General features: G+C 59.5%; 2 protein-coding genes across 6 annotated transcripts; one reads left to right on the top strand and one right to left on the bottom strand.

Annotated features, from left to right (window-relative positions):
- Positions 1 to 2,822: 2,822 nt before the first annotated feature.
- Positions 2,823 to 13,766, bottom strand: ZNF598 (zinc finger protein 598, E3 ubiquitin ligase). 5 transcript variants are annotated; one of them, XM_012441794.2, is made up of 12 exons: positions 13,474 to 13,766; positions 8,348 to 8,460; positions 7,694 to 7,823; positions 7,225 to 7,436; positions 6,906 to 7,123; positions 6,291 to 6,408; positions 5,743 to 5,930; positions 5,480 to 5,570; positions 4,611 to 5,365; positions 4,121 to 4,283; positions 3,858 to 4,008; positions 2,823 to 3,742 (listed from the first exon to the last, which is right to left on the bottom strand). In XM_012441794.2, the coding sequence occupies exons 1-12, from the start codon at positions 13,693 to 13,695 to the stop codon at positions 3,389 to 3,391; spliced, it is 2,715 nt and encodes a 904-aa protein (XP_012297217.2). In that variant the 5' UTR covers positions 13,696 to 13,766; the 3' UTR covers positions 2,823 to 3,388. The 5 variants fall into 5 exon arrangements, with proteins under 5 accessions (XP_012297217.2, XP_012297219.2, XP_012297218.2 ...); XM_012441796.2 differs by having other exon boundaries at positions 5,498 to 5,570; XM_012441795.2 differs by having other exon boundaries at positions 6,300 to 6,408; positions 13,474 to 13,695.
- Positions 13,767 to 19,023: 5,257 nt separating this feature from the next.
- On the top strand, positions 19,024 to 20,413 carry NPW (neuropeptide W). Its single transcript, XM_012441798.3, has 2 exons — positions 19,024 to 19,986; positions 20,200 to 20,413. The coding sequence occupies exons 1-2, from the start codon at positions 19,024 to 19,026 to the stop codon at positions 20,284 to 20,286; spliced, it is 1,050 nt and encodes a 349-aa protein (XP_012297221.2). The 3' UTR covers positions 20,287 to 20,413.
- Positions 20,414 to 25,242: the final 4,829 nt, after the last annotated feature.

Raw genomic sequence — 25,242 nt, 5'->3', positions numbered from 1 at the left:
GTACAGAGCATGAATTAAGGACTAAGCAGCTTATAATTGGAGGAATGCCTAGAGCAGACACAGTGCAGAGCATGATTTAAGGGACAAACAGTTACACCAGGACAAGAACCCATGGCCCAGGCGGCAGCGTTCAGTATCGTAAAGATACCCGCTGTATGGCAGGCTTGGGGCGAGAGCCACTCCTCCTGATGAAGGAGTTGTAGGACCTTGCTCCAGTTCTTGTGGAGGGCTGCCCTCAGACCGGCAATCCACCTTGGTGACTGTGAACTTTATCAGCTCTTGCCGCTATGCTGCTCGAAAAGCATGTGCCCATAGAACTCATTGGAAGCTGCCAGCAGGTGGCAGTAACCCTGATAACTCTGCCACTGCTATGTGACTTAAAGCATCCTCCTATAAATCTTCTTAGAAGTAGTTTGCCCATAGATAGAAGCATTGCACACTGCACCCTCTTCACTGCGCACGGCCCACCTTCAAGCCTCAGTGACCTAATGGGGGTGGACCCTTTACTGCACACGGCCCTTGCCTTCATGGGAATGGGCCCCTTGCTGCGCACTGTCCACCTCCTAGCTTAGGTGACCTAATGGGGGTGGACTCCTTGTTTTATTGCTCACGACCCTATCACTATCCTTAAAGATGACTTCACTCACTGCCCTACCCCCTAACCTATACACAATAAATACTCACGCTTCTGCACATTCGGGGCCTTGCCTGACTCTGCTCGTTGGTGGCGTGGCCCCCTGAGCCCAGCTGCATTTTCCTTGTACTTCTGTGTCCTGTCTCTTTATTTCTTGGATCCTGCGCCTCAGCACAGCATAAGGGACACCCCATGACCCTGTAGGGACTTCAGCCCTACATCTAGCTACTGTGCTGACTCAGATCCTCCTCCTATAGAAATCACTGGAAGCTGCCAGCAGGTGGCTGTAGACCCTGCCAGCTCTTTAGCTACTGTGCTGACTCAAAAGCATCCTCCTGTAGAATTCCTTAGAAGTAGCCTGACCCTATATAAGAAATGTTGCACACCGCACCCTCTTCGCTGTGCATGGCCCACCTCCTTGCCTCGGTGACCTAAGGGGGGTGGACCCTTTGCTTATTGCACACGTGATTGTCTTGACCCTATCACTGTTCTTAAGATGACCTCACTCACCTCCCTGCCCCCTAACCTATACCTAATAAATACAGATGCTCCTGGACGACTGGTGGCCCACCGAGCCCAGCTGTCTTTTCCAGTCCTTTGGTGTCACGTCTCTTTACTTCTGGGATCCTGTGCCTCAGCACAGTGATAGGGGACACCCCACGACCCTATAGGGCTGTGGCCCTACACTTCTTTAAGAAGTCATTTTTTGGCCAGGCACGGTGGCTCATGCCTGTAATCCCAGCACTTTGGGAGGCCAAGGCAGGTGGATCACCTGAGGTCAGGAGTTTGAGACCATCCTGGCCAACATAGTGAAACCCTGTCTCTACTAAAAATACAAAAATTAGCAGGTATGGTGGCGAATGCCTGTAATCCCAGCTTCTCGGGAGGCTGAGGCAGGAGAATGGCTTGAACCTGAGACTCAGAGATTGCTGTGAGCCGATATTGTTGTACTGCACTCCAGCCTGGTGACAGAGTGGTGGGGGTGGGTTGGGAAAGGCCAGGCGCAAAGTCAGGAGTTCATTCAAGACCAGCCTGGTCAACATAGTGAAACCCCCTATCTCTACTAAAAATACAAAAAGTAGCCATGCATGGGGGCATATGCCTGTAATCCCAGCTTTTTTTTTTCCACAGATGGAGTCTCTCTGTGTCACCCATGCTGGAGTATAGTACTGCGATCTCGACTCACTGCAACCTCCACCTCTTGGGTCCTGGTTGAAGAAATTATCCTTTCTCAGTCTCAGGAGTAGCTGGGATGACAGGCACGTGCCACCACGTCCAGCTAATAAAACGTTCTTTTCAAGTTGGGTGTGGTGTGTTCACATCTGTAATCCTGGCACTTTGGAAGGCTGAGGTGGCAGATCACCTGAGGTTAGGAGTTCAAGACCAGCCTGACCAACATGGAGAACCTTCGTCTCTACTAAAAACACAAAATTAGCTGAGGGTGATGGCACATGCCTATAGTCCCAGCTACTTGGGAGGCTGAGATAGGAGAATTGCTTAAACCTGGGAGGCAGAGGTTGCGGTGAGCCAAGATTGTGCCATTGCACTCCAGTCTGGGCAACAAGAGCGAAACTCCGGCTCAAAAAAAAAATAAAAAGTTATTTTCACTAACCTTAAGGAAACAGCCCATTTCCCAGACTGCTCTACTCTTCTGTGGGGCTGGAACCTGTGATCGCCTGCAAAGTGGCATCAGCTGTGAGGCGTGTCTGCTGTGAGGGGAATGCAGGTGGCATCTACCCAGCCTCTTATCTCCTAGCTGGCCCCAGGATGGCCATCACCCAGGGGACACCACTTGAGTCCCACTGACCAAGTCCCCAGCTTCAGGGGGACAGTGCTAATGCCACCACATGCTCTGGCCCAGCCCCTCTGCAGCCCACTGACTTTGGCCCTTCATCACCACGAGATCCCTTTCTGCTTACTTCAGAGAAATATTTCTACTTTCTCTGATCTAAGGATGTATTCTTGGCCTTAATATGGCTGTGTTTAGAGCTTTTTTCCTACTTACACGTGCTGGAAGCAGAAAGGTAGTTATCGTATGTATGTGTCTGGTCTCCCTCTAAAAACCCTAGATCCAGATAATTGAGCTCAAATTATTTTGCTGCAGATTTCAGGCGTCCCTCCACCCTGTTTCTAAATTTGGCTTCAGGGTGTACTCAGAAGACAGAGAAGCTCAGAACACCAGTTATGTGCAGTATTGCAAAATAAATTTATTTGAAGATAAACTGTCTTATAAAAGGTCAGAGGCAATTTGAGATCCCAGATTCAGCTTGTCTCATAAAAAGATTCAACTTCAAGTAGCACAATTTCGTGTCTGCTTTTAATCCCTAACATTCTCGAAACACGAAACAGCCGACTATTTATACAACACACATCCGTGACATCTGACTGGCACCAGTGGAGCCGCAGCTTTCAGCTCTGGGGCTGCAGTAGCTCCAGCTTCGGGAGGGCCTGGATCAGGCCACTGTGACCTCTGGCTTTGACAGCAGCAACAGGTCCCAGCAGCCCAGCCCTTCCCTCCCCTGGCGCCTTCCAAAAGCACAAGAATGCAAACCAAGACCGGCCCACCAGTGAGGCAGGGTGGACTTCCATCTGAGTCTGCCGCCAGGGTGGGTGGACTGTCCTGGCAATTCCCTGGTGGGCCTGGCCAGCCAAGTGGCCGGAGTAGGCGGCCTCACCTGGCTGCCTGGCAGCCCAGAGAGGAAGGAAGGAGGAAGGACGTTCACGGTGCAATAGCTCCGGCCACGCTAGAGGGAGCTACATGATGATCCTGGCGATGGCTTGCAGGGAGGGGAAGTCATCGTCCCGGGCAGCATGCAGCTCCTGGTGGCTGCTGACGTCCCCATGCGCGAGCACCTGCTGGCAGGTGGGGCACACACGGCAGTCCAGGCCCGCCTGCTGGGTGGTGGCCTGCCATGCGCTCTTCTTGTTCTTCTTGGACTTGGTGCTGGGAGGCTTCTCGCGGCTGCAGAAGTCCATGTGTGCAGACAGGAGCTCCTGCTGCTTAGCCGTGTCGGGCAGCAGGACTAGCAGCTCATTGAAGACCTTCTGGAAATTCTCCCCCAGCAGGTCCCGGCAACTCTTGTAATACTGGGCTGCGGAGATCAGGCCCTGCTGCCAGAGAGCTGGACTCAGTCATCCCCTCCGGCCCAGGCCCTGGATGAAGACGGGCTATCCACCCGGCCCGGCCTACCTGACCCATCTCAACTCCCCAGGCCCGCCTGACCTGTCTGAACTCCCCCGAGTGGCTCTTGAACTCGCTGAATCGGGCCTCGTCACTCTGCAAGAAGTCCCTGATGGACTGGATGAGCTGCAGGTTCCTCTCCCGGAAGTTCTCGGGGACTAGGTAGGCCCGTGGAGCAGGCGTTGGCCTGGGTCTGGGGGTCAGGAGGTGAAGAGGAGGTGGAGGTTTCAGCCTTTAGGGCGGCCCAAGGGGAGGGTACCCTCCTCCAGCCCCCAGTGGATGCCAGGCAATCCCCCCACACTTACGCTTTCGTGGTGGTGGTGGTGGTGGTGGCGGGGCTGGGGACACAGGCTGGGTGGGGGCTAGGCAGGAGGCCAGAGAAGCCGGGCGGCGGCTTGCTGACAGGGGGCGCCAGGCCCGGCGGGGGTGGGGGAGGCGTGCCCTTCAGGAGCACCACAGCACTGAAGCCTGAGGGGCGGCGGGACGAGACCCAGAGCCCTCGCTGAGTGCGGGTTGCCCAGCCTTCGGGGCCAGCTTCTGTCCACAGCCATGCTCATGGTGTGGCAGGCCCAGCCCATGTCACCTCATGCACCCTCAGTCCCGGCGAGTGCCAGGAGGGCTGGTCTCACAGAGGCAACGGATGCAAGGCAGTTAAGGGAAGGCTGCAGGTCACGTGGGTGGCCGATGGCAGTGCATAGGGGTCACCACCACCCAGCTGCAGGCTGTGCCTGTTGCTCCATCCTGACCACAGCCCCTCCCAACGCCCAGGGAGCAGGCCCGAGCCAGCACACGTACCTGGGGGTGGCGGCATCCGGGGCGGGCAGGGGCCACCGAGCGCTGGGAAGTCTTCCTGTGGGCAGGGGAAGGAGCCCAGGGGCCTCGGGAGCCCTGGTGGTTCCTTGGGGACACTCCGAGCCGGGGCTGGGCCCTCTGTGTGTCCATTAACGATGATGGCAACTGGCCCCTCGGCTCTGGTGGCAGGAGCTTCCGGGGCCTGTGCAGGCCCTGGGGGACAGCTGGGAGGCGGGGGCTGTGGCAAGGCGGTGCCGGGCTTCTCCGAACCCACCTTCTTCTTCTTGCCAACCTTAGAGGGCTGAATGGAGGCTGGCCGCAGCGCGGAGGAGACGGAGCCCGTGGGGCGTGTGCTTCGAGGCTCCTGTGCGGCCGGGCTGCCACCTTCCTCCTCTTCTGTGAGGGGCAGGCCGCCCTTCCTGCCGCCCCTATTCCCCTTCCCAGCCTTCCTGGTGGGCTGGCCGCTGCTGGCAGCCTGTGCCGAGGGTGGGGGCTGCGCTACCTTCTTGCTGCTGCCGCCGCTGCTGTTCCAGGCAGAAACGAGGCTGGTGGGGGTGGTGCCAGGCTTGGGCACCGAGGACACCAGGGCGGGGAAGTCCTCCTCCTGGAAGGCACTCCTGCTCCTGGCAGGGATGGCATATGGCAGCGCCAACCCCGCAGAGGCCAGGGTTGCTGCAGTGGAGCAGGAGGAGGAAGTGGAGGCGGAGAGGCTGGGGAAGTCTTCGTCCTTCAGCTTCGGGCTGGGTGGTGGGAGGGGGCTGGACGCAGGGAAGGGAGCTGGTCAGCGGCTATCAGGCTCTGTGGCTCCACACCTGCCCTCCTAGCACCCACCTGCCCACGCACCATTCACCCATGGGCACCCACACCCTCACCCTGGCAGCCACACACACCCTGGGGTGGCTGGGCCTGTCACCGGGAAGGTCTCTTGGCTTACAGGACCATTTGTCGAGGTTTCCTTGGGGCCTATGAGAAACACAAGGCCCCTAGGTCAGAGTGTGGGGACAAGCCCTCTGGGGACTGGGAGCACAGGGTGCTCTTTGACCTCCCAGGTAAAGGTCCCAGGCACCAAGCTTGTTAAGAGCTGGCCACTGGCCTCCTGTGTGGGCAGAGCTACCCCCAGGTAGGGCTGACTCACCTGGGCCTTCGCCCTTAGTCCGGGGTGGGTGCCGGGGGCCACGAGGCTCCTCGGGACCCCGAACAGCTGCCTCCTCCTTCTTGGGCCGGCCACCTTCCTCCCGGTCCTCACTCCTGCGTGCCTCCTCCTGCTGCTGCGCAGCCACGGAGGCCCGGACTGCAGCTGCTACTTCCCGGTCCTCTTCTTCCCTGGGACAAGGAGGCCAGCCTTCAGGCTGAGCATGGGCAGTGCCTGGGCCCAGTGTGTGGCGCAGTATCTGGGATCTGATGCCCTGCAGAGCCTGCCAGGCCAGTGCTTCCTTGGACAGCTGCTGTGACTGCCCAATTGCCAAAGGCCCCTTTCACCCACACTAACCCTGGGATCTGGCTGCAGCTGGAATTGGAAGAAAGAGGAAGAAACTTCTGTGCACCAAAGACACTGGGGAGACCCTGTTGCCACTCAGGACCCCACAATCTCTGGCCACAATCCCTGACCCCATCCCTACTCCCAGCTTGGCCACTGGCCACAGTCAGCACAGAAGAATGTCAGCGGCACACAAGGCCCCCCACCTTTTGTACCTCCAGCTTCCTCGGCGGCTCTGCTGGGCTCCACGAGTGCCAGCCCGGGCCGCTCGGCCCTGGCGGCTGTACCTGTCCACTTCCTCGTAGTCCTCGCCACCGACAACCCCTGCAGCCAGCAGACAACGTGTCACTTCCCGGGACCCCAGGACAACAGGAGGGACAGGCCTGCCGTCAAGGCCACACCCGGCCAATGCTCAGGCCTGGGCAGCAGAGGCTGCCCACCCACAGTGCACATGAGACCGAGGGATGGCACAGGTGCCTTGCAGGGTCCACGCCAGCCACGGGCCTCAACGACCTAGGTGCTGAGTTACAGGAACAGGGGGAAGGAAGAGGAGTAGGGCCCCCGGTCCCTGGTGATCTCTGCACACAGCAGGTGCTCAGTACAAGCCTCCTGCTCCAGGGAAAGGCCCCAGGCACCCAGAGCAGCAGATCTGAGACCCTGAGGCAGGAAGTGCTCCTGGCACACACGGGGTGCTCGGGGGCTCCAGCCTGGCCAGAGAGCGGGAGGTCACCTCCCACATCTGCAGCTTGGTCTGAGGCTCCAGAGCAGGGCGTGGTCACACAGCCCCACCCCACGGGTGTCCAGGCTAGGCGCCTGCTCACCCTCGTTCCGGCGCGAGTGCCGAGGCGCATAGCTGAACTGCAGGTCGATTTGGCGGTTCTGGCGCGCCTCGGCGCGGCTGCGACTGTGGCAGGCCGTCCTGTGGGCCTTGAGGTCGATCTCCGTGCGGAAGGCGTGGGTGAACTGCTCTGTGCTGCAGCGGCCCTCCTCACACAGGAAGTGCTTGTCGCGGAAGTGCTCACGCAGATAGGCGTAGTCGCTGGCAGGAGATGGGGTGTCAGGAGGAGTACTGCAGCCTGGCCAGCTCCCAGCCGCGGCCGGGCGGGGGAGGGTCATCTGTCTGTGCGCCGCCCTGCCCACCTGTAGTAGTCCTGGGCGCCGTCAGAATCGCAGAAGTGGCAGAAGTAGTGGTCGCGGCGCAGGTGCTTGAGCAGCTCGTCGTTGTCCAGGTAGCGCTCGTCGCAGAACTTGCACAGCGGGTGCCCGCGGTGCGACGTGTCGTCGGGGTCCCCCTGCATGCGATGCCGGGCCAGGTCCTTGCGGGAGTACCACTTGCGCTCGTATGTGAAGATCTGCAGAGCACAGGGGGCTGGGCACGGGCTGGGGGACCCAGGCCTCCCGCCTCTTCCCACGGGCCAGCAGCGGAGCAGTAGCGGCCAGGAGAGGGCCCTGCCAGCCGCCAGAGTCCTCCCTGCTACGTGCAGCCTGACCCTCGGGGGGGCCACCCAGGGCCAGAGGCAGCAGGTGGCCAAGCCCCCCCCCCGCTGTGTGGCTGCGTCCCCTGCACCACCCACCGCCTGGGCTCTCTCTGGGGTCTCCGGGGGCACACCTGGAGGTGCTGGAGGCACAGCCGGCAGCAGAAGAGCTCGTGCTGCTTCCGCATGTGCTGCTCCAGGTCCCCGAAGAGGCTGAAGGGCGGCAGCTCGGGGCACCGCGGGCACTCATGCTGCAGCAGCTGCCTAGGGAGACACCGAGAGCCGCCCACGGTCCCAGGACATTCAGTGTCACCGCTGGAAGTGGGGCCACTTACCAGGCCCCAGGCCCATGACCCAGGCCAGACGCAAGACCACGGGTAGGCTGGAGTCTGTGACCCAGGAGACCATGGCTGAGCCTGCACACGGCCTGGGTCAGAAGCCTGGCTCTAACCCTGAGCCCATGAGCTGCCCCTCCCCTGGGAGACCAGCCCTGGGACAGCTGTGCCCTTTACTGGGTTTTCAGGCCACAGGCCTGGCTCACACAAGCTCGAGTGCCCCTCAAGGAGCCCCTGAAGCAGGTGCTGTGCCACCTGGGCATGTCTTCCCCCAGCACACCCGCCAGCTCTACCCCCAGGAGGACCTGGTGACCGTCCCGTCACAGGAACCTGGGTGCCCGGCCCCAGCATCAATGCACCATGTGGCCCCCAAAGTGCCTCCAGTTGTGAGGAGAGCGGGAGGTGAAGGGCCAGACACAGGGAGGCCGGGAGCCAGGGAGAGGCCCTGCTCACCTGTACAACGCATACACCTTTCCATCTGCAAAGTAGATATCGTATTTCTTCTCATACTGCAGCTGGTGGATGGGTATGGTGGCGAAGGCAGGAAGCTTCTTCCCAAAGACCACCTAAAGCCAAAGACCAGAGGGGTGGTGAGCAGGGCTGGGATGAGACCCCCACCTGGGATGCCACAGAGGTTCAGAGGCAAGGGAGCCCTCACAGCCCCTCTGAGTAGAAAGGAGGCATCAGGAGCCCTCCCGGGAGGCCCCAACAGACAGTGGCAGACAGTGGCCAGGGGCAGAGCACAGAGACACAACGCCCGGGCTCTCCACCAGGGGGCGGCCAGGCCAGTTCCAAAGCGGCCTTGCCCTACCGGCAGGGGCCCTCACCCTGCGGCTCCACCCTTCGGGGAACAGAGCAGCTGTCACTCTGCGTTGCTTTCCGGGACAGAAAAGAGATGCGTTCCAACCAGCTGCTGAGAGAATACCAATCGCAGCCAGCCAGGGATGCATCAGGTGACAAGGCCCAGCCACCCCGTGATGCCCCCACACCCATGTTTCCATGGAACTTCCACAGCCGAAGGCTCAAGCCAGGCACCTCAGCTCCACACACACGCAGCAGGCGTTGCAGAGCCTCTGCATGAGCTCCTTCCCAGGGGTCTCAGGACCTGCAGAGCTGGCTGTGGAAGGACCCGCCCCTGTCTGCCCTGTGCCTCCAGATGGCCCAGGTGCCCTTGCTCAGCTCAGCACTTCTGCTCTCCACAGAGCCCTGCTGGCGAGGACCCTCGGTGCCACCGCACCTCTTGGGTTGGTCAGACCCCCTTCTGGCTCTGCCACTGTCCCAAGCCTGGCACTGGTCCGTCCTCGGCTCAGGGCCCTGAAAGCAGCTCGAGGCCTCACGGGCACATCCAGGGCAGGGGGACGTCCTCACCTTGGGAAGGATCACACTAAGGTCACGTTACATTTAGCCTTAGCCAAAGAGGACGTCGGGCCAGAACGGCCGTGAAGTTGGGAAACCTGAGGCCTGGCAGGGAGAGTCCGTCCCACCCGTGCTCGGGGGGGGGCCCTGGGGTGATCTCTGTCACCTAAAGCGGGTAGTTAAAGCTGGCTCCCCGGGAGGGTCAGGAGCACCAGGAGAGCTCAGCCTCCACTTCTGCCATGACAGGCTGCTGTGCTGTGAGGAGGGTGCCCCCAGCCCCGCAGACAGAAGTCAGCTCTGCTAGGGCGGGGTGGACAGTTCAAGCTGCAGGAACAGCAGCCCAGACCTTTCCTGCCCTTGTCACATCAGGCAAGGCTGGGCAGGATGAACTAGGCCACCTCTTTGTCCCCATCACACGCTGGGCTTAGATGGGCGCCTCATCACAGCTGCTTCCCACGCCTTCAGATGGGAGTTGCAGCCCCACCCCAGAGCCCTGTTACAAAGGCTCTCACTGTGGGCCACACCACCCTGATCTGTCCCCCAGCTCTCCTCCCTCCGAGCAGCATCTCAGCACACCCCAAACATGGGGAAAGGCCCCGGGCCCTGTGCGGCCTCTTTTCACAGCAGCTACCCTCGGGGCAGCTGACACCCAGCCCTGCCTTCTAGTCTCAGGGGAGCCTCTCCAGCCTGACCCTCATGGGCGTGCTCTGCAGAACCACTCAGGGTGCTGCCAGAATCCAGAGCATGAGCCTCCCAGGGGAGCTGAGTGCCGGGACTCCCAGGAACCAGACAGGGCCACTCCCCCGCCACAGCTCCTGAAGTAGCACGGGCGGGCGAGGAAGCTAGCGTCTGGCTGTGAGGGAAGCCCCCGAGACTGCCAAAAAGCAGCCAAGCCCATCAGACTCCAAGGAGACACAACTTCCTTCCCTAGAGGAAACCCATGCCAGGGGCGCCCCCGGCCCTGCCTCCCCACTTTGGCACCCCTCCCTTCAGCTGCACGCTCTCATCCACCTGGGTGGCAACCCCTCAGACTGCGGGCACGGGGCATCCCAGGCACCCATAACATGCAGCCAACCTCCACTCGTGCATCTTCGGAGTGCCGCCCGTGTTTGAGCACAGTGCCAGACCCCGCTGAGGAGCACGTAGACTCCTCTGTCCTTGCTGCCTGGAGGCACCCACGCCCCATGCGATCGCAAGTCCCGAGAAACCTGTGTGGGATGGCAGTGGTGGGGCTGGCGGACTTGGTCAAGCGAGCCTCTCTGAAGCCAGGGAGCAGCTGGAGGCAGAGGACCCACCCCTAGCAGAGGGTGAGGAGGGGGCTGGACAAGACTGCACCCTACAGCATGGTAGACAGGCTGGAGTCAGGCACGGTCCACCTAGGAGCCAACCAGCAAGACCCTCCCAGCCTGGTGGCACGTCAGCACAGCCAGGCTGGGAGTAGGGGACATGGAGGCCGGGGAAGATGGCTGGGAGTAGGGGACTTGGGGGCCGGCAGGGGAGATGGCTGGGAGTGGGATTTAGAGGCTGGTGGGAGATGGCCGGGGTGGGACGTGGGGGTCGGGGGAGATGGCTGGACTGGGACTACACAGGGAGGCAACAGCTCTAGGTCGCCCCTAGAGAGAGGGAGAGGGTTGCACGTCTGAGAACAGAAATACAGAAACCATGGGGAGAAGCTTGGGGATGGGCTAGGCATCCAACGATGGGGGAAGGGCGCCCTGTGTGAGCCCTGGAGATGGCCAGATCGGGCCCCAAGGAGAATGAGAAAGAAGCAGATGGGAGACGCCTGCTCAGGAACAGGAGGCACCCCTGGCCCCCCACAGGGACAGGTGTGGTGTCTGCCTGGGGCCTTGCCGCCCCACACCCCCTAACATGCCACAGGCACACAAAAGAACAGTTGTAAGGGCTGGCAAAGTGAGGTGGCAGTGAGAGCCTGCCCACAGGTGGGGAAGAGCCCAGATGGGGACAGCAGCAGTGAGCATCTTACAGAGAGGGCCAGGGCCATGGGAGATAGGGAGGGGACAGTAGGAGTAGGGAAGCATGACCCAAGCTAGCAGGTCACCCTCCTGACCTGGGCCCTGGGTGGCTGTGGGCTGGCCCTCCTTGCCCCTCCCATTGCCTCCCTGTGAGGTGGGGGTGGGTTGCCCTGGGGGGCCCCGCAGCCCCATCAGGACTCCCATAGTAACACCAGGGACCAGTATAAGCTGGAGAACAAGATGCAAACAGCAGGAACCAGCCCTTAAGAAACACATGGCCAGAAAAGAGGCCCAGAACCTGGGGCTCCACCACCCCAGGGGCTCGGTCAGCCATGGCTGAGACCGGTGCCCCCACCTCCCACAAAGGGGACCCAGCCTCAGCTTCCACCCTGGCCTGCCAGGGGTTGGGCCAATCTGGCTCCTCGCCTGAGCAGCAGTCGTGGCCTCTGCAGGGAAGGCCTGGGTCCAGGTGTGTGGAACTAACAAGCACATGGAGTCGGCCGATTCCACAGGGCGTCCTGGACTTTCCTGCTAATTTTCGCAAAGCCTCAGTCCCATAAGGAAGGCCATGGCAACGCCAGGATTCAGGAGTTGAGGCCTGCAGTAGGAATTCCTGAGCACGCATGGGACACAGAACATACTCGGGATGACGCCGAACTCAGTAAGGGAAAAGAGGCTAGAGTGAATCGGCAAGTTCAAGATGGGAAGGAAAACAGGATGAATGCCAAGCAGAGGGGAGCAGCCAACAGCAAACTTCCCAGGACCCCTCCTTCAGCCCAGCAGGGTGGGGACAGGCCTGAGAGGAGGCCAAGGCTCAGCTGAGGGCACCCAGTGCCACCCCGGCTGACAGCTCCTGTCAACAGCCCCGGGCCACGAGTCCTGGAGGGTGTGGGGCCTGCGAGGAATGAGCGTGGGCAGAGGCTGCTGGAGTAAGCATATGTCGATGTTCACTCATGTCTTGCATCAGACCTGCAGCCTGCCCGGGACCTCACGTGCCAACAACTTCTTAGCATCATCTTTCCTGAGGGAAGCTACAGGTGTGCTGGGAAACCCGGCTGTTGGAGTGACGTCATGCTATGCAGGCCTGGCCGGCAAGCCAGGCTCTGGCAAAGCCAGGAAGCGCCCTCTGAGGAAGCCACCAGCCAAGGTCCTCTGTGACTTCCTGCAGCCGAGATCCCCCCTGGGTCTGGGTATGCCTCTTTCTGTCACATGACTGACAGCATCTCCAAATGTCTTTTTCCAAAAAGGGCACACGGTAGATGCCCACAAATTGCTCAGAGAATAACAGCGTCTCTCCAGCTCCTTTGACGTAACGTCTACTTTCAAAAAAGAAGAGGAAAAAAGGAAAGAACGAACCTATCCCTCAATACTGCTCTGCATCACTTCTAGGAAAAGGAAAGTTAGAATCTTGGCAGCTGTCACCAGCCGAAGCCTTCTATGAACAAACCGGGAGAATTTCACAATGCTGGAAGCAAACAAATCTCTAAGCTCAGCAAACCAAGGGGCCCCAGCCAGGTGCCCGCAGCCAGCAGCAGGCAGTGCAGGGAGGGTGGGGGAACACTGCATGGTACCCTCTGACCCCTCCAGGGCTTCCAAGTCTGGACAGTGAAAAACGTCTCCCATTCGCTTTAGAGATGAATCAAAGGAGGCGGCGAGGAGGAGGAGGAGAACTTCCCAACACTTTTCTCCCTTCCCGCCAAGAACCGGGAGGAGACCTTCCCCTCCGGTGAGTGGGTCTCCTTCCGAGACTGGTGTCATCTCCACTCCACAGAGGAAAACGTTAGTCTTGGAAGTTTGCTCAGGGTCACCCAATGAGGGCCGAGAAACAGCTGGGCTGAGAATTCCCAGGGTTTGACACTCTGCTGCCAGGACGGATCGGGGGGATCCCCCTTGCCTTGTTTCCTCCACCTGAATTGAGGCCCCTGGGAAATCAACTCCCGAAGACGAGCAGGTCACAGAGTTCTCCATCTGATCAGGCCCCCTTCCTGTGGCCCGGCAGGAACCCCAGGGACGTGGGGGAAGTCCCCAGGCTGTCCCCACAGGGCATGCTCGCTCTCCAACCCGCTCGGCCGCCTCCTGCCTCCCAGCCCCAACGCCCCGCCGTCAGCCATACGGCCGGGACCCCGCCCCGGGTGGCCCTCAGGCCTGTCTCGGAAGTCGGCGCCCATGGCCGGACCGTAGGGAGGCAAAATCCCCTTCCGGCCGCCAGGAGCCCCGCCGACCCCGAGCCGCGACCCCGGCGCCCCGCACCTGGCGCAGCTCCTCGCGGCACACGGCGCAGTAGCGCTGATCACAGAGCACCCGCATCTTGGTGGAGCAGCGGTAGCACACCGGGTGGTCGCAGCGGCCCAGCGCCGTGGCCTCCAGGTCTCCGCAGCACAGCACGCAGCTCCCGCCGCCCCGCTCGGGCGCCGCCGCCGCCGCCGCCTCCAGGGCCGCGCGCCGCCCCTCGGTACCAGCCGCCGCCGCCATGGTCCGGACTCCGGCCCCCTCCCGGCCGGCGCGGCGCCGCGCGGCCTGGCTCTGGCGGGCCCGCCCCTTCCGGGCTAACGTCACCGCCCCGCCCAGCAACGGGCCCGCCTGGCGGAAGTGCGCGTCGCGACTTCCGCCCCAACGAGGCGCCGGCTAGAGCGGGGTCTTGGGCTGCGGCCGCTCTAGCCCGAGCTGGCCACTCGGAAGTGCGCGCCGCCAGCTTGGCCAGGCTGTCCCTGGTTCCTCTGGGCCACGCGTGTAGTAATGTCAATCCTCGCTGGGCTCCACGGACTGGCGTTACCAGATGAAACACGGGACACCCGGTTTGAATCTCAGATGAACAAGGAGTCATGTCTTAGTGTAACTATAGCCCAAATATTGATGGGTTAGACTCATACTAAAATGCTGCTCCTCGTTTACCTGAAATTCACGTTTAACTGGACGTGCTGTATTTGCGTTTGCTAATTCTGGCCAACTTACTAGGAAGCCGACCTCTGGTATTTGGAACACGCAGAAGCCTCGTCCCGCCTCCATTTCCCTAATGCCCTGTTCAAATCCCTACGTGAAAGACAACACGAAAGGCAGCGTGGTGATGTCCATCTCCCAGCCCAGGGCAGTCTTGCCAGTCCTGCCGAGGAGGGGCCTCTAGAAGGCAGGAACAGAACGTGTCCTCTTTACCCTGGGCCCAGCACAGGGCGTGTTTGTATGGATGCTGCTGTACAGGGCCTCCTCCCTACCCTTGGAGGCCAGGCACACTCAGGACCTTCCTCCCTCTGCCATCCAGAAGGCTGGTCCAGATCTGAACCCTTCTAGAAAAGAGGCAATATACTGTAGAAGAGGCCTGAACTTTACTTATTTATTTATTTGAGGCCAGGTCTTGCTCTAGCTGGAACACAGTGGTATGGTCACAGCTCACTGAGGCCTCAACCTCCTTGGCTTAGGTGATCCAAGCCCAGTGAGCTTGGACTTTAGAAACAGACAGAAATGGGCTTGAAGCCCCAGTTTCTCCACTTACTGAAAAAAGCTGCCGGGCACAGTGGCTCAAGCCTGTAATTGCAGCACTTTGGGAGGCTGGGGTGGCCTGGTTGCTGGCCAGAGTTTAGCTGGCCAACAAAATCAGACCAGACTGGCCAACATAATCAGGCCCTGTCTCTACAAAAAAAATTTTTAGGCCAGGTGTGGTGGCCGACACCTGTAATCCCAGCACTTTGGGAGGCTGACGTGGGCAGATCACGAGGTCAAGAGATCGAGACCATCCTGGCCAGCATGGTGAAACCCGTCTCTCCTAAAAATACAAAAAATTAGCCGGGTGTGGTGCCTTGCACCTGTAATTCCACCTATTCAGGAGGCTGAGGCAGGAGAATCTCTTAAACCTGAAAGTTGGAGGTTGTAGTGAGCTGACATTGTGCCACTGCACTCCAGCCTGGCAACTGAGCAAGACTCCGTCTCAAAAAAAAGAAAAAAAAAATTGTAGGCCAGACGTAGTGGGTCACACTTATAATCCCAGTACTTTGAGAGGCCAAGGCAGGCAGATCACCTGAGGTCAGGACTTCAAGACCAGCCTGACCTACATGGAGAAACCTCATCTCTACTAAAAAAAATATACAAAATTAGGCATGGTGGTGCATAACTGTAATTCCAGCTACATGGGAGGCTGAGGCAGGAGAATTGCTTGAACCAGGAGGCCAGGGTTGCTGAGATCGTGCAAATCATGAGGTCAGAAGTTCAAGACCAGCCTCGCCAATATGGCGAAACCCCAACTCTACTAAAAATACAAAAATTAGCTGGATGTGGTGGCACACGCCTGTAGTCCCAGCTGTCAGGAGGCTGAGGCAGAAGAATCTCTTGAACCTGCGAGGCAGATGTTGCAGTGAGCTGAGATCGTGCCACTGCACTCCAACCTGGGCAACACAAAGAGATTCCGTCTCAAAAAAAAAAAAAAAAAAGAGAGAAAAGGCCATTTTCTAAGCTTAAATCCCAGCAGTGGACTGGGCGCGGTGGCTCACTCCTGTAATCCCAGCACTTTGAGAAGACCAGGTGGGCAGATCATGAGGTCAAGAGGTCGAGACCATCCTGGCCAACAAGGTGAAACACCATCTCTGCTAAAAATACAAAAATTAGCTAGGTGTGGTGGTGCATGCCTGTAATCCCACTACTTGAGAGGTTGAAGCAAGAGAATTTCTTGAACCCGGAGGCAGAGGTTGCAGTGAGCCGAGATCCCATCACGACACTCCAGCCTGGGTGACAGAGAGAGACTGTCTCAAAAAAAAAAAAAAAAAAAATGCCCAGGCTGCTCTCTCACTCCCCCTCCGCCTCCCAAAGTGTTGGAATTGCAAACATGAGCCACCATGCCACACCTGGCCAATAATTTTAAAGATGACAAAACAGATTTGCTTATTCATCTCCTCCTTACCAGGGAGTTCCTGTTCGGGGCCAGGCTTTGTGCCTGTGGCAGGCAGGTGCCTGCCTTGAGCAGTGGCTCAGTGCAGTGGTGTGATCTCAGCTCACTGGGGCCTCTGCCTCCTGGGTTCAAGGGATTCTCCTATCTCAGCCTCCTGAATAGCTGAGACTACAGGTGCCTGCCATCATGCCCGGCTAATTTTTGTACTTTTAGTAGAGATGGGGTTTTGCCATGTTGGCCGGACTAGTCTCGAACTCCTGACCTCAGGTGATCCGCCCGCCTCGGCCTCCCAAAGTGCTGGGATTACAGGTGTGAGCCACCTCGCCCAGCCCACTGCTGGGGTTTAAGCTCAGAAAATGGCAGCACACAGAACCTACCGTGCTGCAGGGAGTTTTTTCCTTTGTACGCCATTGCATTTTTGAGATGTGTCTATGCTGTTACAGCTCTCCTGTTTTCTGTCACAGGGACTTCCATCCCACAGTAGACTTTGATTGATCAGTTTCCACAGTTCCCCCTGCAGAAGCCACCCGGGCCACCTCCAGGGGGCATCCTGGACCCTCTCTGGACTGGGCTACAGTCCCCCAGGGCTCCAGAGACACCCACGTCACCTTAGCTGGGAGCAGGCGGCAGCGCCAAGGGACCCTGATGGGGCCTGGCTCTGGCCCGTATCGTGCTGTGTTGCCCGCCCACCACACACTCCAGGCATCTCTCAAGTACAAGGGGCCCTGGGGGAGCGCGGCGAGGACAGCTTCTTGCAGGGCCTCTAGTCCCTGGGGTCCTCCAGGTGGCGCAGACAGCTCCATCTGCATCCCCCATTCTGCCCCCGTCACAGTGTTTCCTGACAGGCTGGGGGTGGTCATCCCCTGGCGCAGCAAGGCTAGATCCTAGCCACAGCGTTCATTGAGTGCCCACTGGGTACCAGGCACGGCTCAGTTCCCAGACCCACCTCTGAATTATCAATGCCAACAAGATGATGAAGTGGCCACTGTTTCTACCCGCTGTTTACAGATGAGGAAACTGAGGCAGGAGAGGCCAAGAGCTTTATCCTCTTGCCCTCAGCTGCGATTGTCAAGCTGGGCTGGCATCTCACCATGCCCTGAACAGGGAGGGCCTTTGTGAGGAGGGCTGCTGCTTCTAAACCTCCTCAGGCTCACTAGAGCCCCCCGGGCCCCTCATACCTCAGGAGTCGGCCTGACTCTGCCCCCAGACCTTCTGTTTTTGTTTGTTTGTTTGTTTTTTGGGATGGAGTCTTGCTCTGTCCCCAGGCTGGAGTGCAGTGGTGCCATCCTGGCTCACTGCAACCTCTGCCTCCCAAGTTCAAATGATTTCCCTGCCTCAGCTTCCTGAGTAGCTGGGACTACAGGTGTGTACCATCACGCCTGGCTAAGTTTTGTATTGGCCAGGCTGGTTTTGAGCTCCTGGCCTCAAGCAATCCACCTACCTTGGCCTCCTAAAGTGCTGAGATTACAGGCATGAGCCACCGTGCCCAACCTGCCCCCAGCCCTTCTGTGCCCTTCTGGACGGGGATACCCTGTTCCCCGAAGCTGAGGCTCTTGGGCTCACGAGCTAGCGTGTATCTCACCGCCACCATTTACCCAACATGCTCTGGGGCAGGTAACTTCTCCCTGGGCCTCAGTTTCCTCATTGGGGAGTGGAGTCAATAATAGTTCCATCCCTGGCACTGTCTGGAGGTCAAGTTGAGATTGTTCATGACGACTTGAAACAAGATTTCTAGTGTCTGGGACCCAGGGGCTGCCCCATGACTGGTGTGGTTACTGAGGGAGGGCTGGATTCACCTTTGCTGAGAGGTCCGGAAAGAGTTCTCTGCCCTCTGGGAGGGGGCTGTTTTTTTGTGTTTGTTTTTTTGAGACAGAGTATTGCATGATCTCAGCTCAGACCTCCGCCTCCCAGGTTTAAGCCATTTCCCTGCCTCAGCCTCCTGAGTATCTGGGACTACAGGCGTGTGCCACCATACCCAGCTAGTTTTTTTGAGATGGAGTTTCACCATGTTGGCTAGGATGGTCTTGAACTCCTGACCTCAGGGGATCTGCCCACCTCAGCCTCCCAAAGTGCTGGAAATACAGGCATGAGCCATGTCGCCTGGCTGAGAGGGGGCTGTTAAGCCCAGGTGGGCACAAAGGGATATTCTGGGGAACTGTCTGGCCCTGTGCCTTTTTTTTTTTTTTTGAGACAGGGTCTCGCTCTGTTGCCCAGGCTGGAGTGCAGTGGCACAATCTCAGCTCACTGCAACCTCTGCCTCCCGGATTCAAGAGATTCTCCTGTCTCAGCCTCTCAAGTAGCTGGGATTACAGCTGCTCACCACCACACCCAACTAATTTTTTTTATTTTCAGTAGAGATGGGGTTTCACCATATCGGTCAGGCTGGTCTTGAACTCTGGTGATCCACCTGCCTCAGCCTCCCAAAGTGCTGGTATTACAGGCATGAGCCACCGCACTTGGCCAAGGACCTGGGCCATTTAGTGGAATCCTGGAGGATGAATAGGAGTTCGCCAGGCTGAGAAGGAGGGAACGATGCTCTAGGCCCAGATGCACAGAGGCAGGCAAAGCCACAGGCTGTTGGTTCAGACAAAAATTGAGACTGGCTGGAGAAAGTTCTCTGGGGGGACCATGCCCAGGGACAAGGCTCTGGAAGTCTGCAAGGTCTTGTCCTGCCCCTTCAGAGTTAGAAGTTTATGAAAAGGTTGACTCTTTCTCCTGGAGGCCTCGGGGAAGCAGAGACCTCAGGGTTGGCTTGGTGTAGCCAACATGAGGCTTCTAAGCCTCCATTCAGCTCTGCTGGGAGGTGGATTGGTGGGGAGAAGCAGGCGGTGGCAGAAGACAGGACAGGATGTGGGGGCAGCTTTGGGAGCTGTGCTAGGCATGGACAAGGGACAACTCTTGCAGGGAATCACCCAGAGGGGTCTTGAATGGTGCTGAGGGCTCCCGATAACTCTCCTGTGATAGCCACTGTAGCTCTGCGGGTCCCTGGGCATTCGCTCTGCTGGCGCCCGCCTGCAGGAGCTCTGGCTAAAGGGGCATCCCTCACCCCTACTCCCTCATCAGTGGCCCCTGAGGCCCACGTCCCAGGACTCCCTCCCTGGCACGTCCACTCGTGGGGGGAGGAGGCTGAGCAGGCAGAAAAGGGGACAAGGCCCCCTAGGGGAGCCTCGAGCCCAGTTCCAACCAGCGGCCCACTCAGTGAGGTGTTCGGGAACCCATGCCCCTCCAGCTGCGGGGGTTCCCTCTCCTCCTTGTGTCCCTCCCCCCATCTGGGGAGCCGAGCGGGTACCGCAGGGGCGGACCGAGGCGGGGCCACCGAGCGGTTAAAGCTGGACCCGCAGGGGACCCACGGCTCGCCTCTAGCCTCCTGCCTCCTGGGCTCCGATACCCGGCGTTCCAACTCCGCTGCGCGCCCAAACCCAACCGAGCCGGTTCGTGGCCCGCCCCGCAGGGCGGCCGTCGACTCGAGCGCCCTGGCGCCGGGCCGGGGGGTGCGGGAGGCTCCCGCGAGCCGGCTGCGCCTGGCGCTGGCGTTGCCGCTGCTCCTGCTCCTGCTGCCGCTGCCCGCCAGCGCCTGGTACAAGCACGTGGCGAGTCCCCGCTATCACACGGTGGGCCGCGCCGCCGGCCTGCTCATGGGGCTGCGCCGCTCACCCTACCTGTGGCGCCGCGCGCTGCACCCGGCCGCCGAGACCCTGGCCAGGGACACCTTCTCCCCCGGGCCCGCCGCCCGCGAGGTTCCTCTCCTGCCGCCCTCGTGGGTTCAGGAGCTGTGGGAGGCGCGACGCAGGAGCTCCGAGGCAGGGATCCCCGTCCGTGCGCCCGGGAGCCCGCGCGCCCCTGAGCCTGCACTCGAACCCGAGTCCCTGGACTTCGGCGGAGCCGGCCAGGTACGTGAGAGGGGAGGAGGCCTGGACCATCGCAGGCAAGGGGGTCTCGGGAGGTCTGAGCCAGAGCACCGAGCTGCGCGGCACTCTCGGGCCCTTTCATCCCCCGCTCCGCTCCCACAAATGCTTTCCTGGGACGGGCTCGACCCTGGCACCCGGGAGCGGCGGTGGAGGGCGCACGGCCCCCTCCCCACGGCCTTGCTCTGTTCTCGCTAGAGACTTCGGAGAGATGTCTCCCGCCCAGCCGTGGTCCCCGCAGCAAACCGCCTTGGCTGGCCCCGCCTGGCCCCCGAACTGTCCTGACAGCGTCCCCACGCGCCCCCGAGCCTCCGCGCCTGACCCAGGAGAAGTTGCTGCGGCTTCCAGGCGCTGCTCACAGCCCCGGCCTGCTGTCCGGTCAATAAAATCCGCCTGACTCCTGCGCCCCCGCGTAGGACCCCTTCGTCTGCCTGTGTACTTTGCCGTCTAGCTCAGGGACCAGACAGGCGCGCCCACGCCCTGGCAAATGTCAGTGGCCCCTCCCTCGCCGACCAGGGGAAGCGCCAGGCACTCAGCATTCATTTCAAACCGGGATCTCTCGGCACCTCCTCCCTCCCTCAGCCAAAGTCTTCCGCAGAAGATTAAGAACCCCTGGTTCCCTTCTTCTGGGCCTTGCTCCCCTCCTATGGAGGAGCGGCTCCTCCACCTGAGCCCCCTTGCTTCCTCAGGAGCTCCTCTACGTCTTGTCACCCTCTGCATGCACTTCTGGTCACTGGCTCCAGCCCCCCATGTAAATGTGCCCTGCCATTTTGAACAGCGAGGGCCTCCCTCCACCCTTGCCCCCTCCACCTCCCCTCCCAAGGATCTGGGCCCCTCCTCCCTCCCACTCCCTTTTCAACCCTCTCTAATCTGGCTTGGGACTCCAAGGACTGTCCTGGACCCCAAACCACCGAGGTCACTTGCCCTGATGCAGCCCACCCTTGGAGTCCTCCCGTGGCCATCTGGCAGGGTTCTCCCAGCAAAGACTGGGGGAGGGGTGGTCCTGGGCCTGGCTTCAGGATGCCCCGTGGAACTAGCTCCCCACCCCCGCTTCTGGAAGCCCCACCCCCTCACTGGTAGGGCCTTTCCATCTCCGAGGTGTGTCCTTCTCCCAAATGTGGGTGCTCTCACACTCCCAATTCTTTTTTTTTTTCGTTCGTTCTTTTTTTTTTTTTTTGAGATGGAGTCTTGCTCTGCTGTCTCGCAGCCTGGAGTAGCACTATCTCAGCTCACTGCAACCTCTGCCTCTCTGCCTCCCCGGCTCAGACGACTCTACTGCTTCAGCCTCCCCAGTAGCTGAGATTACAGGTGCCTGCCACCATGCCCAGCTAATTTTTGTGTTTTTTGAGTAGAGATGTGGTTTCAGCGTGTTGGCCAGGCTTGTCTTGAACTCCTGACCTCAATGGATCTGCCCATCTCGGCCTCCTAAAGTGCTGAGATTATAGGCGTGAGCCACAGCACCCGGCGCACCAGCCAATTCTTATGGATGCCTTGGTTCCATCTAGCCCTCCCTCAGGCTCTGTGCTGGGTGAAAAGGTGGTTACACACCCCACAGGGCGACCCATTCTCCTCCCTGAGAGCTCATTCCTTCCCACTCCTGCCCCTGTTCCTCACCAAACCTGACCTCTAAGAACATGGATGTCCTGACCTTGTCACCCCCCAAACCACGCCTCAAGGGCTCCCCACTGCCTATGGGACAATACTGGTGTTCTGGCAGGGTGAGCCCTGTCTGCTGTCACCACCCCTCCCACTACCCCCTCCTCGTCCCCACCACCTGCTCCAGACTGCAGGTTCCACGACAGCTTGGGAACTCCCTCCCTGAATGAGGACTCCAGGACCACAGGCTGGGTTAAATATCCTTCTTGAGGCTGCTTCAGCTCTCACCTCTCCTTGCACAGGCCAAGATGCTCAAAGCACTGTTTTGGGGGGGGGTTTCAGTGATGTTCCCTGGTGCTTGTCAGGTCCAAGATGAGGAGGCAAAACCGACTAGGGGCTCCTCTGCCTCCCCGACTCCACACCCTTATTCCTCTGCAGCGCCCCAGCCCTAGGGCTCCAGCCTCACTCCAGTTCCCACCCCACAGGACTGGATCGAAAGGAAGTCAGAGGGGCGGGGGACCTGGGGCAACTCCTCGGACGATGCAATGCCAGCAGTTCCTGCCAGATGGCGCTGCGTGGCCATGGTTCCGGGAGGCAGCCCCCCGACCCACATCCCCAGCAATGGGCGGGGCTAAAGCCGCAGTGGGCGGGACCACAGCGGGTGGGCGGGGCCGCCCCGTCCGAGGCGGCGGTTTCCTCCACCTCCTTTCTCTTGGGTCGTCGCAGCGCCCCTCTTCTCTCTCCTTCTCGCGTCTGGGTCTCTGTTGGTCACCTTCTCCTGTCGCGCTCGTCCCTCCTGCTCCAGTTTCGGAATCTAAAGAGAAGCGCGGTGCAGTCTGAAGGGAGAGGCCCTAGGCGCGGTCCGGTTATGCTTGCAGGGCCATTAATGTCCATTAGGAAGCTACGCCTGCCTGAGCAGCTCTGGGCCATTACTGGGGCTTCGGAATAGCGGTCCCACCCCCAGACAGGGCCCCAGACCACGGCCACACCACATAGCCCACGTCCAGGCCCAGGCTCGGGCTCCCTGAGGTCGCTGGGGCCTTGCTGGAGAGATGCGGGTTCAAGGCCCGGAGGAAAGGTCCTGCGGCATCAGGAGCGCAGGGGCAGCCCCCACCCGGGTGGAGCCCCCACCCACAGCGCAGCGGAGCAGGCTGAGACCTGCTCTCCCTCTACTGGACAGGACTAGTGCCTGGGTAGCATGCTGGGAACAAGGGGCTTGGGTGGGGAGGGGGGATCTCCCAAGCCTCCGATCGCCCTGACTTGACTTTCTTCCCTGCTGCTGCTGCCCTGGGGGGCCCTCGTCACCCCACATGAACCCTGCAGAACGAGCAAAAGAAAGTCCACCCTCCTCTCGGTGCTGACCCTACTCCCTCCCACCCACCTCCCTAGTCCTTTTTTTCTTTCTCTTTTTCTTTTTTTTTTTATGAGATGGAGTCTCAAAAAATGCAGTGGTGCGATCTTGGCTCACTGCAACCTCTACCTCCCGGGTTCAAGTGATTCTCCTGCCTCAGCCTCCCGAGTAGCTGGGATTACAGGCACGTGCCACCATGCCCAGCTAATTTTTTGTATTTTTTTTTTTTGAGACAGAGTTTCGCTCTTGTTACCCAGGCTGGAGTGCAATGGCGCGATCTTGGCTCACTGCAACCTCCGCCTCCTGGGTTCAGGCAATTCTCCTGCCTCAGCCTCCTAGCTGGGATTACAGGCACATGCCACTATGCCCAGCTAATTTTTTGTATTTTTAGTAGAGACGAGGTTTCACCATGTTGACCAGGAGGTCTCGATCTCTTGACCTCGTGATCCACCCATCTCAGCCTCCCAAAGTGCTGGGATTACAGGCGTGAGTCACCGCGCTCGGCTAATTTTTTGTATTTTTAGTACAGACAGGGTTTCACTGTGTTAGCCAGGATGGTCTCGATCTTCTTGACCCCGTGATCCGCCTGCCTCAACCCCCCAAAGTACTGGGATTACAGGCGTGAGCCACGGCACCCAGCCTCCGTAGCCCTTTTGTTGAAACTCCAAGCACCTGACAGCCCCTAAACACCTTTGCCCAGGCTCTTCCCTTCACCTTGCTCTGCCTCTAGCGCAGCACGTGTGAGGGCTGAGGTCAGCCTGGGAGCAGGGCTGAGAGCTTCCGGGGGCGGCTGGAGAAGAGGCCTGGGAGGGTTTGCCCCCGAGAGCTGCTGAGTCACCCTTCCTCGCCTGTTCCTCCAGGCCCCCGGACTCATTGTCCCCTCTCAAGGACTCTGCACCTCCTCTGAAACTGTGACCTCCAGTTCCTCTCTGACTGCCTCAATTCATCCTGCCCCCCCTCCCCCTGTGCCAGGCCCACTTCCTTTGCTGCCCAGCCCTTTGCTACTCTGTTACCTTCCTCAGCCCTTCTTCAGCTCCTTCTTGGCTTTGGGGACTCCTTTGTTACTTTGTAGCGGCAGTGTGTCCAGTGATACATCCTAGGTTCCTGGCCCCGGTTGTGACTTCCCATCCCTGGTGGCCCTTCCCTCCATCCCACTGCTCCCCATCCTATCTTTTTAAAAGTCATTCTTACTATTATTTGAGATGGAGTCTCACTCTATCTCCCAGGCTGGAGTGCAGTAGCATGATCTTGGCTCACCGTAACCTCCACCTCCTGGTGCAAGTGATTTTCATGTCTCAGTCTCCTGAGTAGCTGGGATTACAGGCATTAGCCACCACACCTGGCTAATTTTTGTATTTTCAGTAGAGATGGGATTTCACCATGTTTGCCAGGCTGACCTTGAACCCCTGACCTCAGGTGATCCACCTGCCTCGGCCTCCCAAAGTTCTGGGATTGCGGGTATGAACCACTGTGCTGGCCTTGTTTTTTTTTTTTTTTTTTTCTGAGAGTCTCCCTGTCACCCAGGCTGGAGTCCAGTGGCACCATCTTGGCTCACTGCAACCTCTGCCTCCTGGGTTCAAGTGATTCTTCTGCCTCAACCTCCCTAGTAGCTGGGATTAGAGGTGTGTGCCACCATGGCTAATTTTTTTTGTCTTTTTAGTAGAGATGGGGTTTTGCCATGTTGGCCAGGCTGGTCTCGAACTGTTGACCTTAGGTGATCCACTTGCCTCAGCTCCCAAAGTGCTGGGATTATAGGCATGAGCCACTGCTCCTGGCCCCCCATCCCATCTTCAGTCACTGGGAGGAGGAATCAGCTGAGTCCTGGGCCAGGGAAGGCTGATGTACGCCCAAGGCTGATCGGGAGTCTGCCCCAGCTAGGGGGAAAGGTCTGCAAGCCCCCTTACCCACCTTACCCTGCTGGGGGCTCCCATCCAGCCACCTTCCTGACTCTGGTGTGGCCCTGAAGCTACAGCCTACCAGGTTTTGGGTGGCCCTGGTTGATGTGGGATGACCCCCTAAGCCCCACCCAGAGTGGTGTGTGGGGTGCGTGGTGGCTCACACTGCCCACAACCACCCTCACAGGCTCCAAGGATGGCAGCTCCAGGCTATGTCCAGGCAGGCCAGCCACAGGCTGGATAGGCAGCCTCTGGACATGCAGACAGACAGATGGAGGTGGCCAGCCAGGCGGAAGCCTGAGGCAGCCTCAGCCAGGAATTGCAGGGGTGGGGGTAGGGAGCAACCATGGGGCCTCAGCCTAAGTGGCTTTTAGGGGCAGCTGCCGGGATGTGGGTACC

The sequence above is a fragment of the Aotus nancymaae genome, unplaced genomic scaffold (assembly GCF_030222135.1).
Source record: "Aotus nancymaae isolate 86718 unplaced genomic scaffold, 86718_ANA_hifiasm-v0.15.2.pri h1tg000049l, whole genome shotgun sequence".
Lineage (NCBI taxonomy): Eukaryota > Metazoa > Chordata > Mammalia > Primates > Aotidae > Aotus > Aotus nancymaae.
The sequence above is the reverse complement of the archived record's forward strand: the minus strand, read 5'-3'. Positions and strand labels throughout refer to the sequence as shown.

Excerpts from the sequence above, each read along its gene's own strand:
- NPW (XM_012441798.3), top strand. The coding sequence starts at position 19,024 with ATGGTGCTGAGGGCTCCCGATAACTCTCCTGTGATAGCCACTGTAGCT. Across the intron at positions 19,987-20,199 it reads ACTTCGGCGGAGCCGGCCAG|AGACTTCGGAGAGATGTCTC; the intron begins GTACGTGAGAGG and ends TGTTCTCGCTAG.
- ZNF598 (XM_012441794.2), bottom strand. The coding sequence starts at position 13,695 with ATGGCGGCGGCGGCTGGTACCGAGGGGCGGCGCGCGGCCCTGGAGGCG. Across the intron at positions 8,461-13,473 it reads GCCGCGAGGAGCTGCGCCAG|GTGGTCTTTGGGAAGAAGCT; the intron begins GTGCGGGGCGCC and ends CTTTGGCTTTAG. Across the intron at positions 7,437-7,693 it reads TGTGCCTCCAGCACCTCCAG|ATCTTCACATACGAGCGCAA; the intron begins GTGTGCCCCCGG and ends TGTGCTCTGCAG.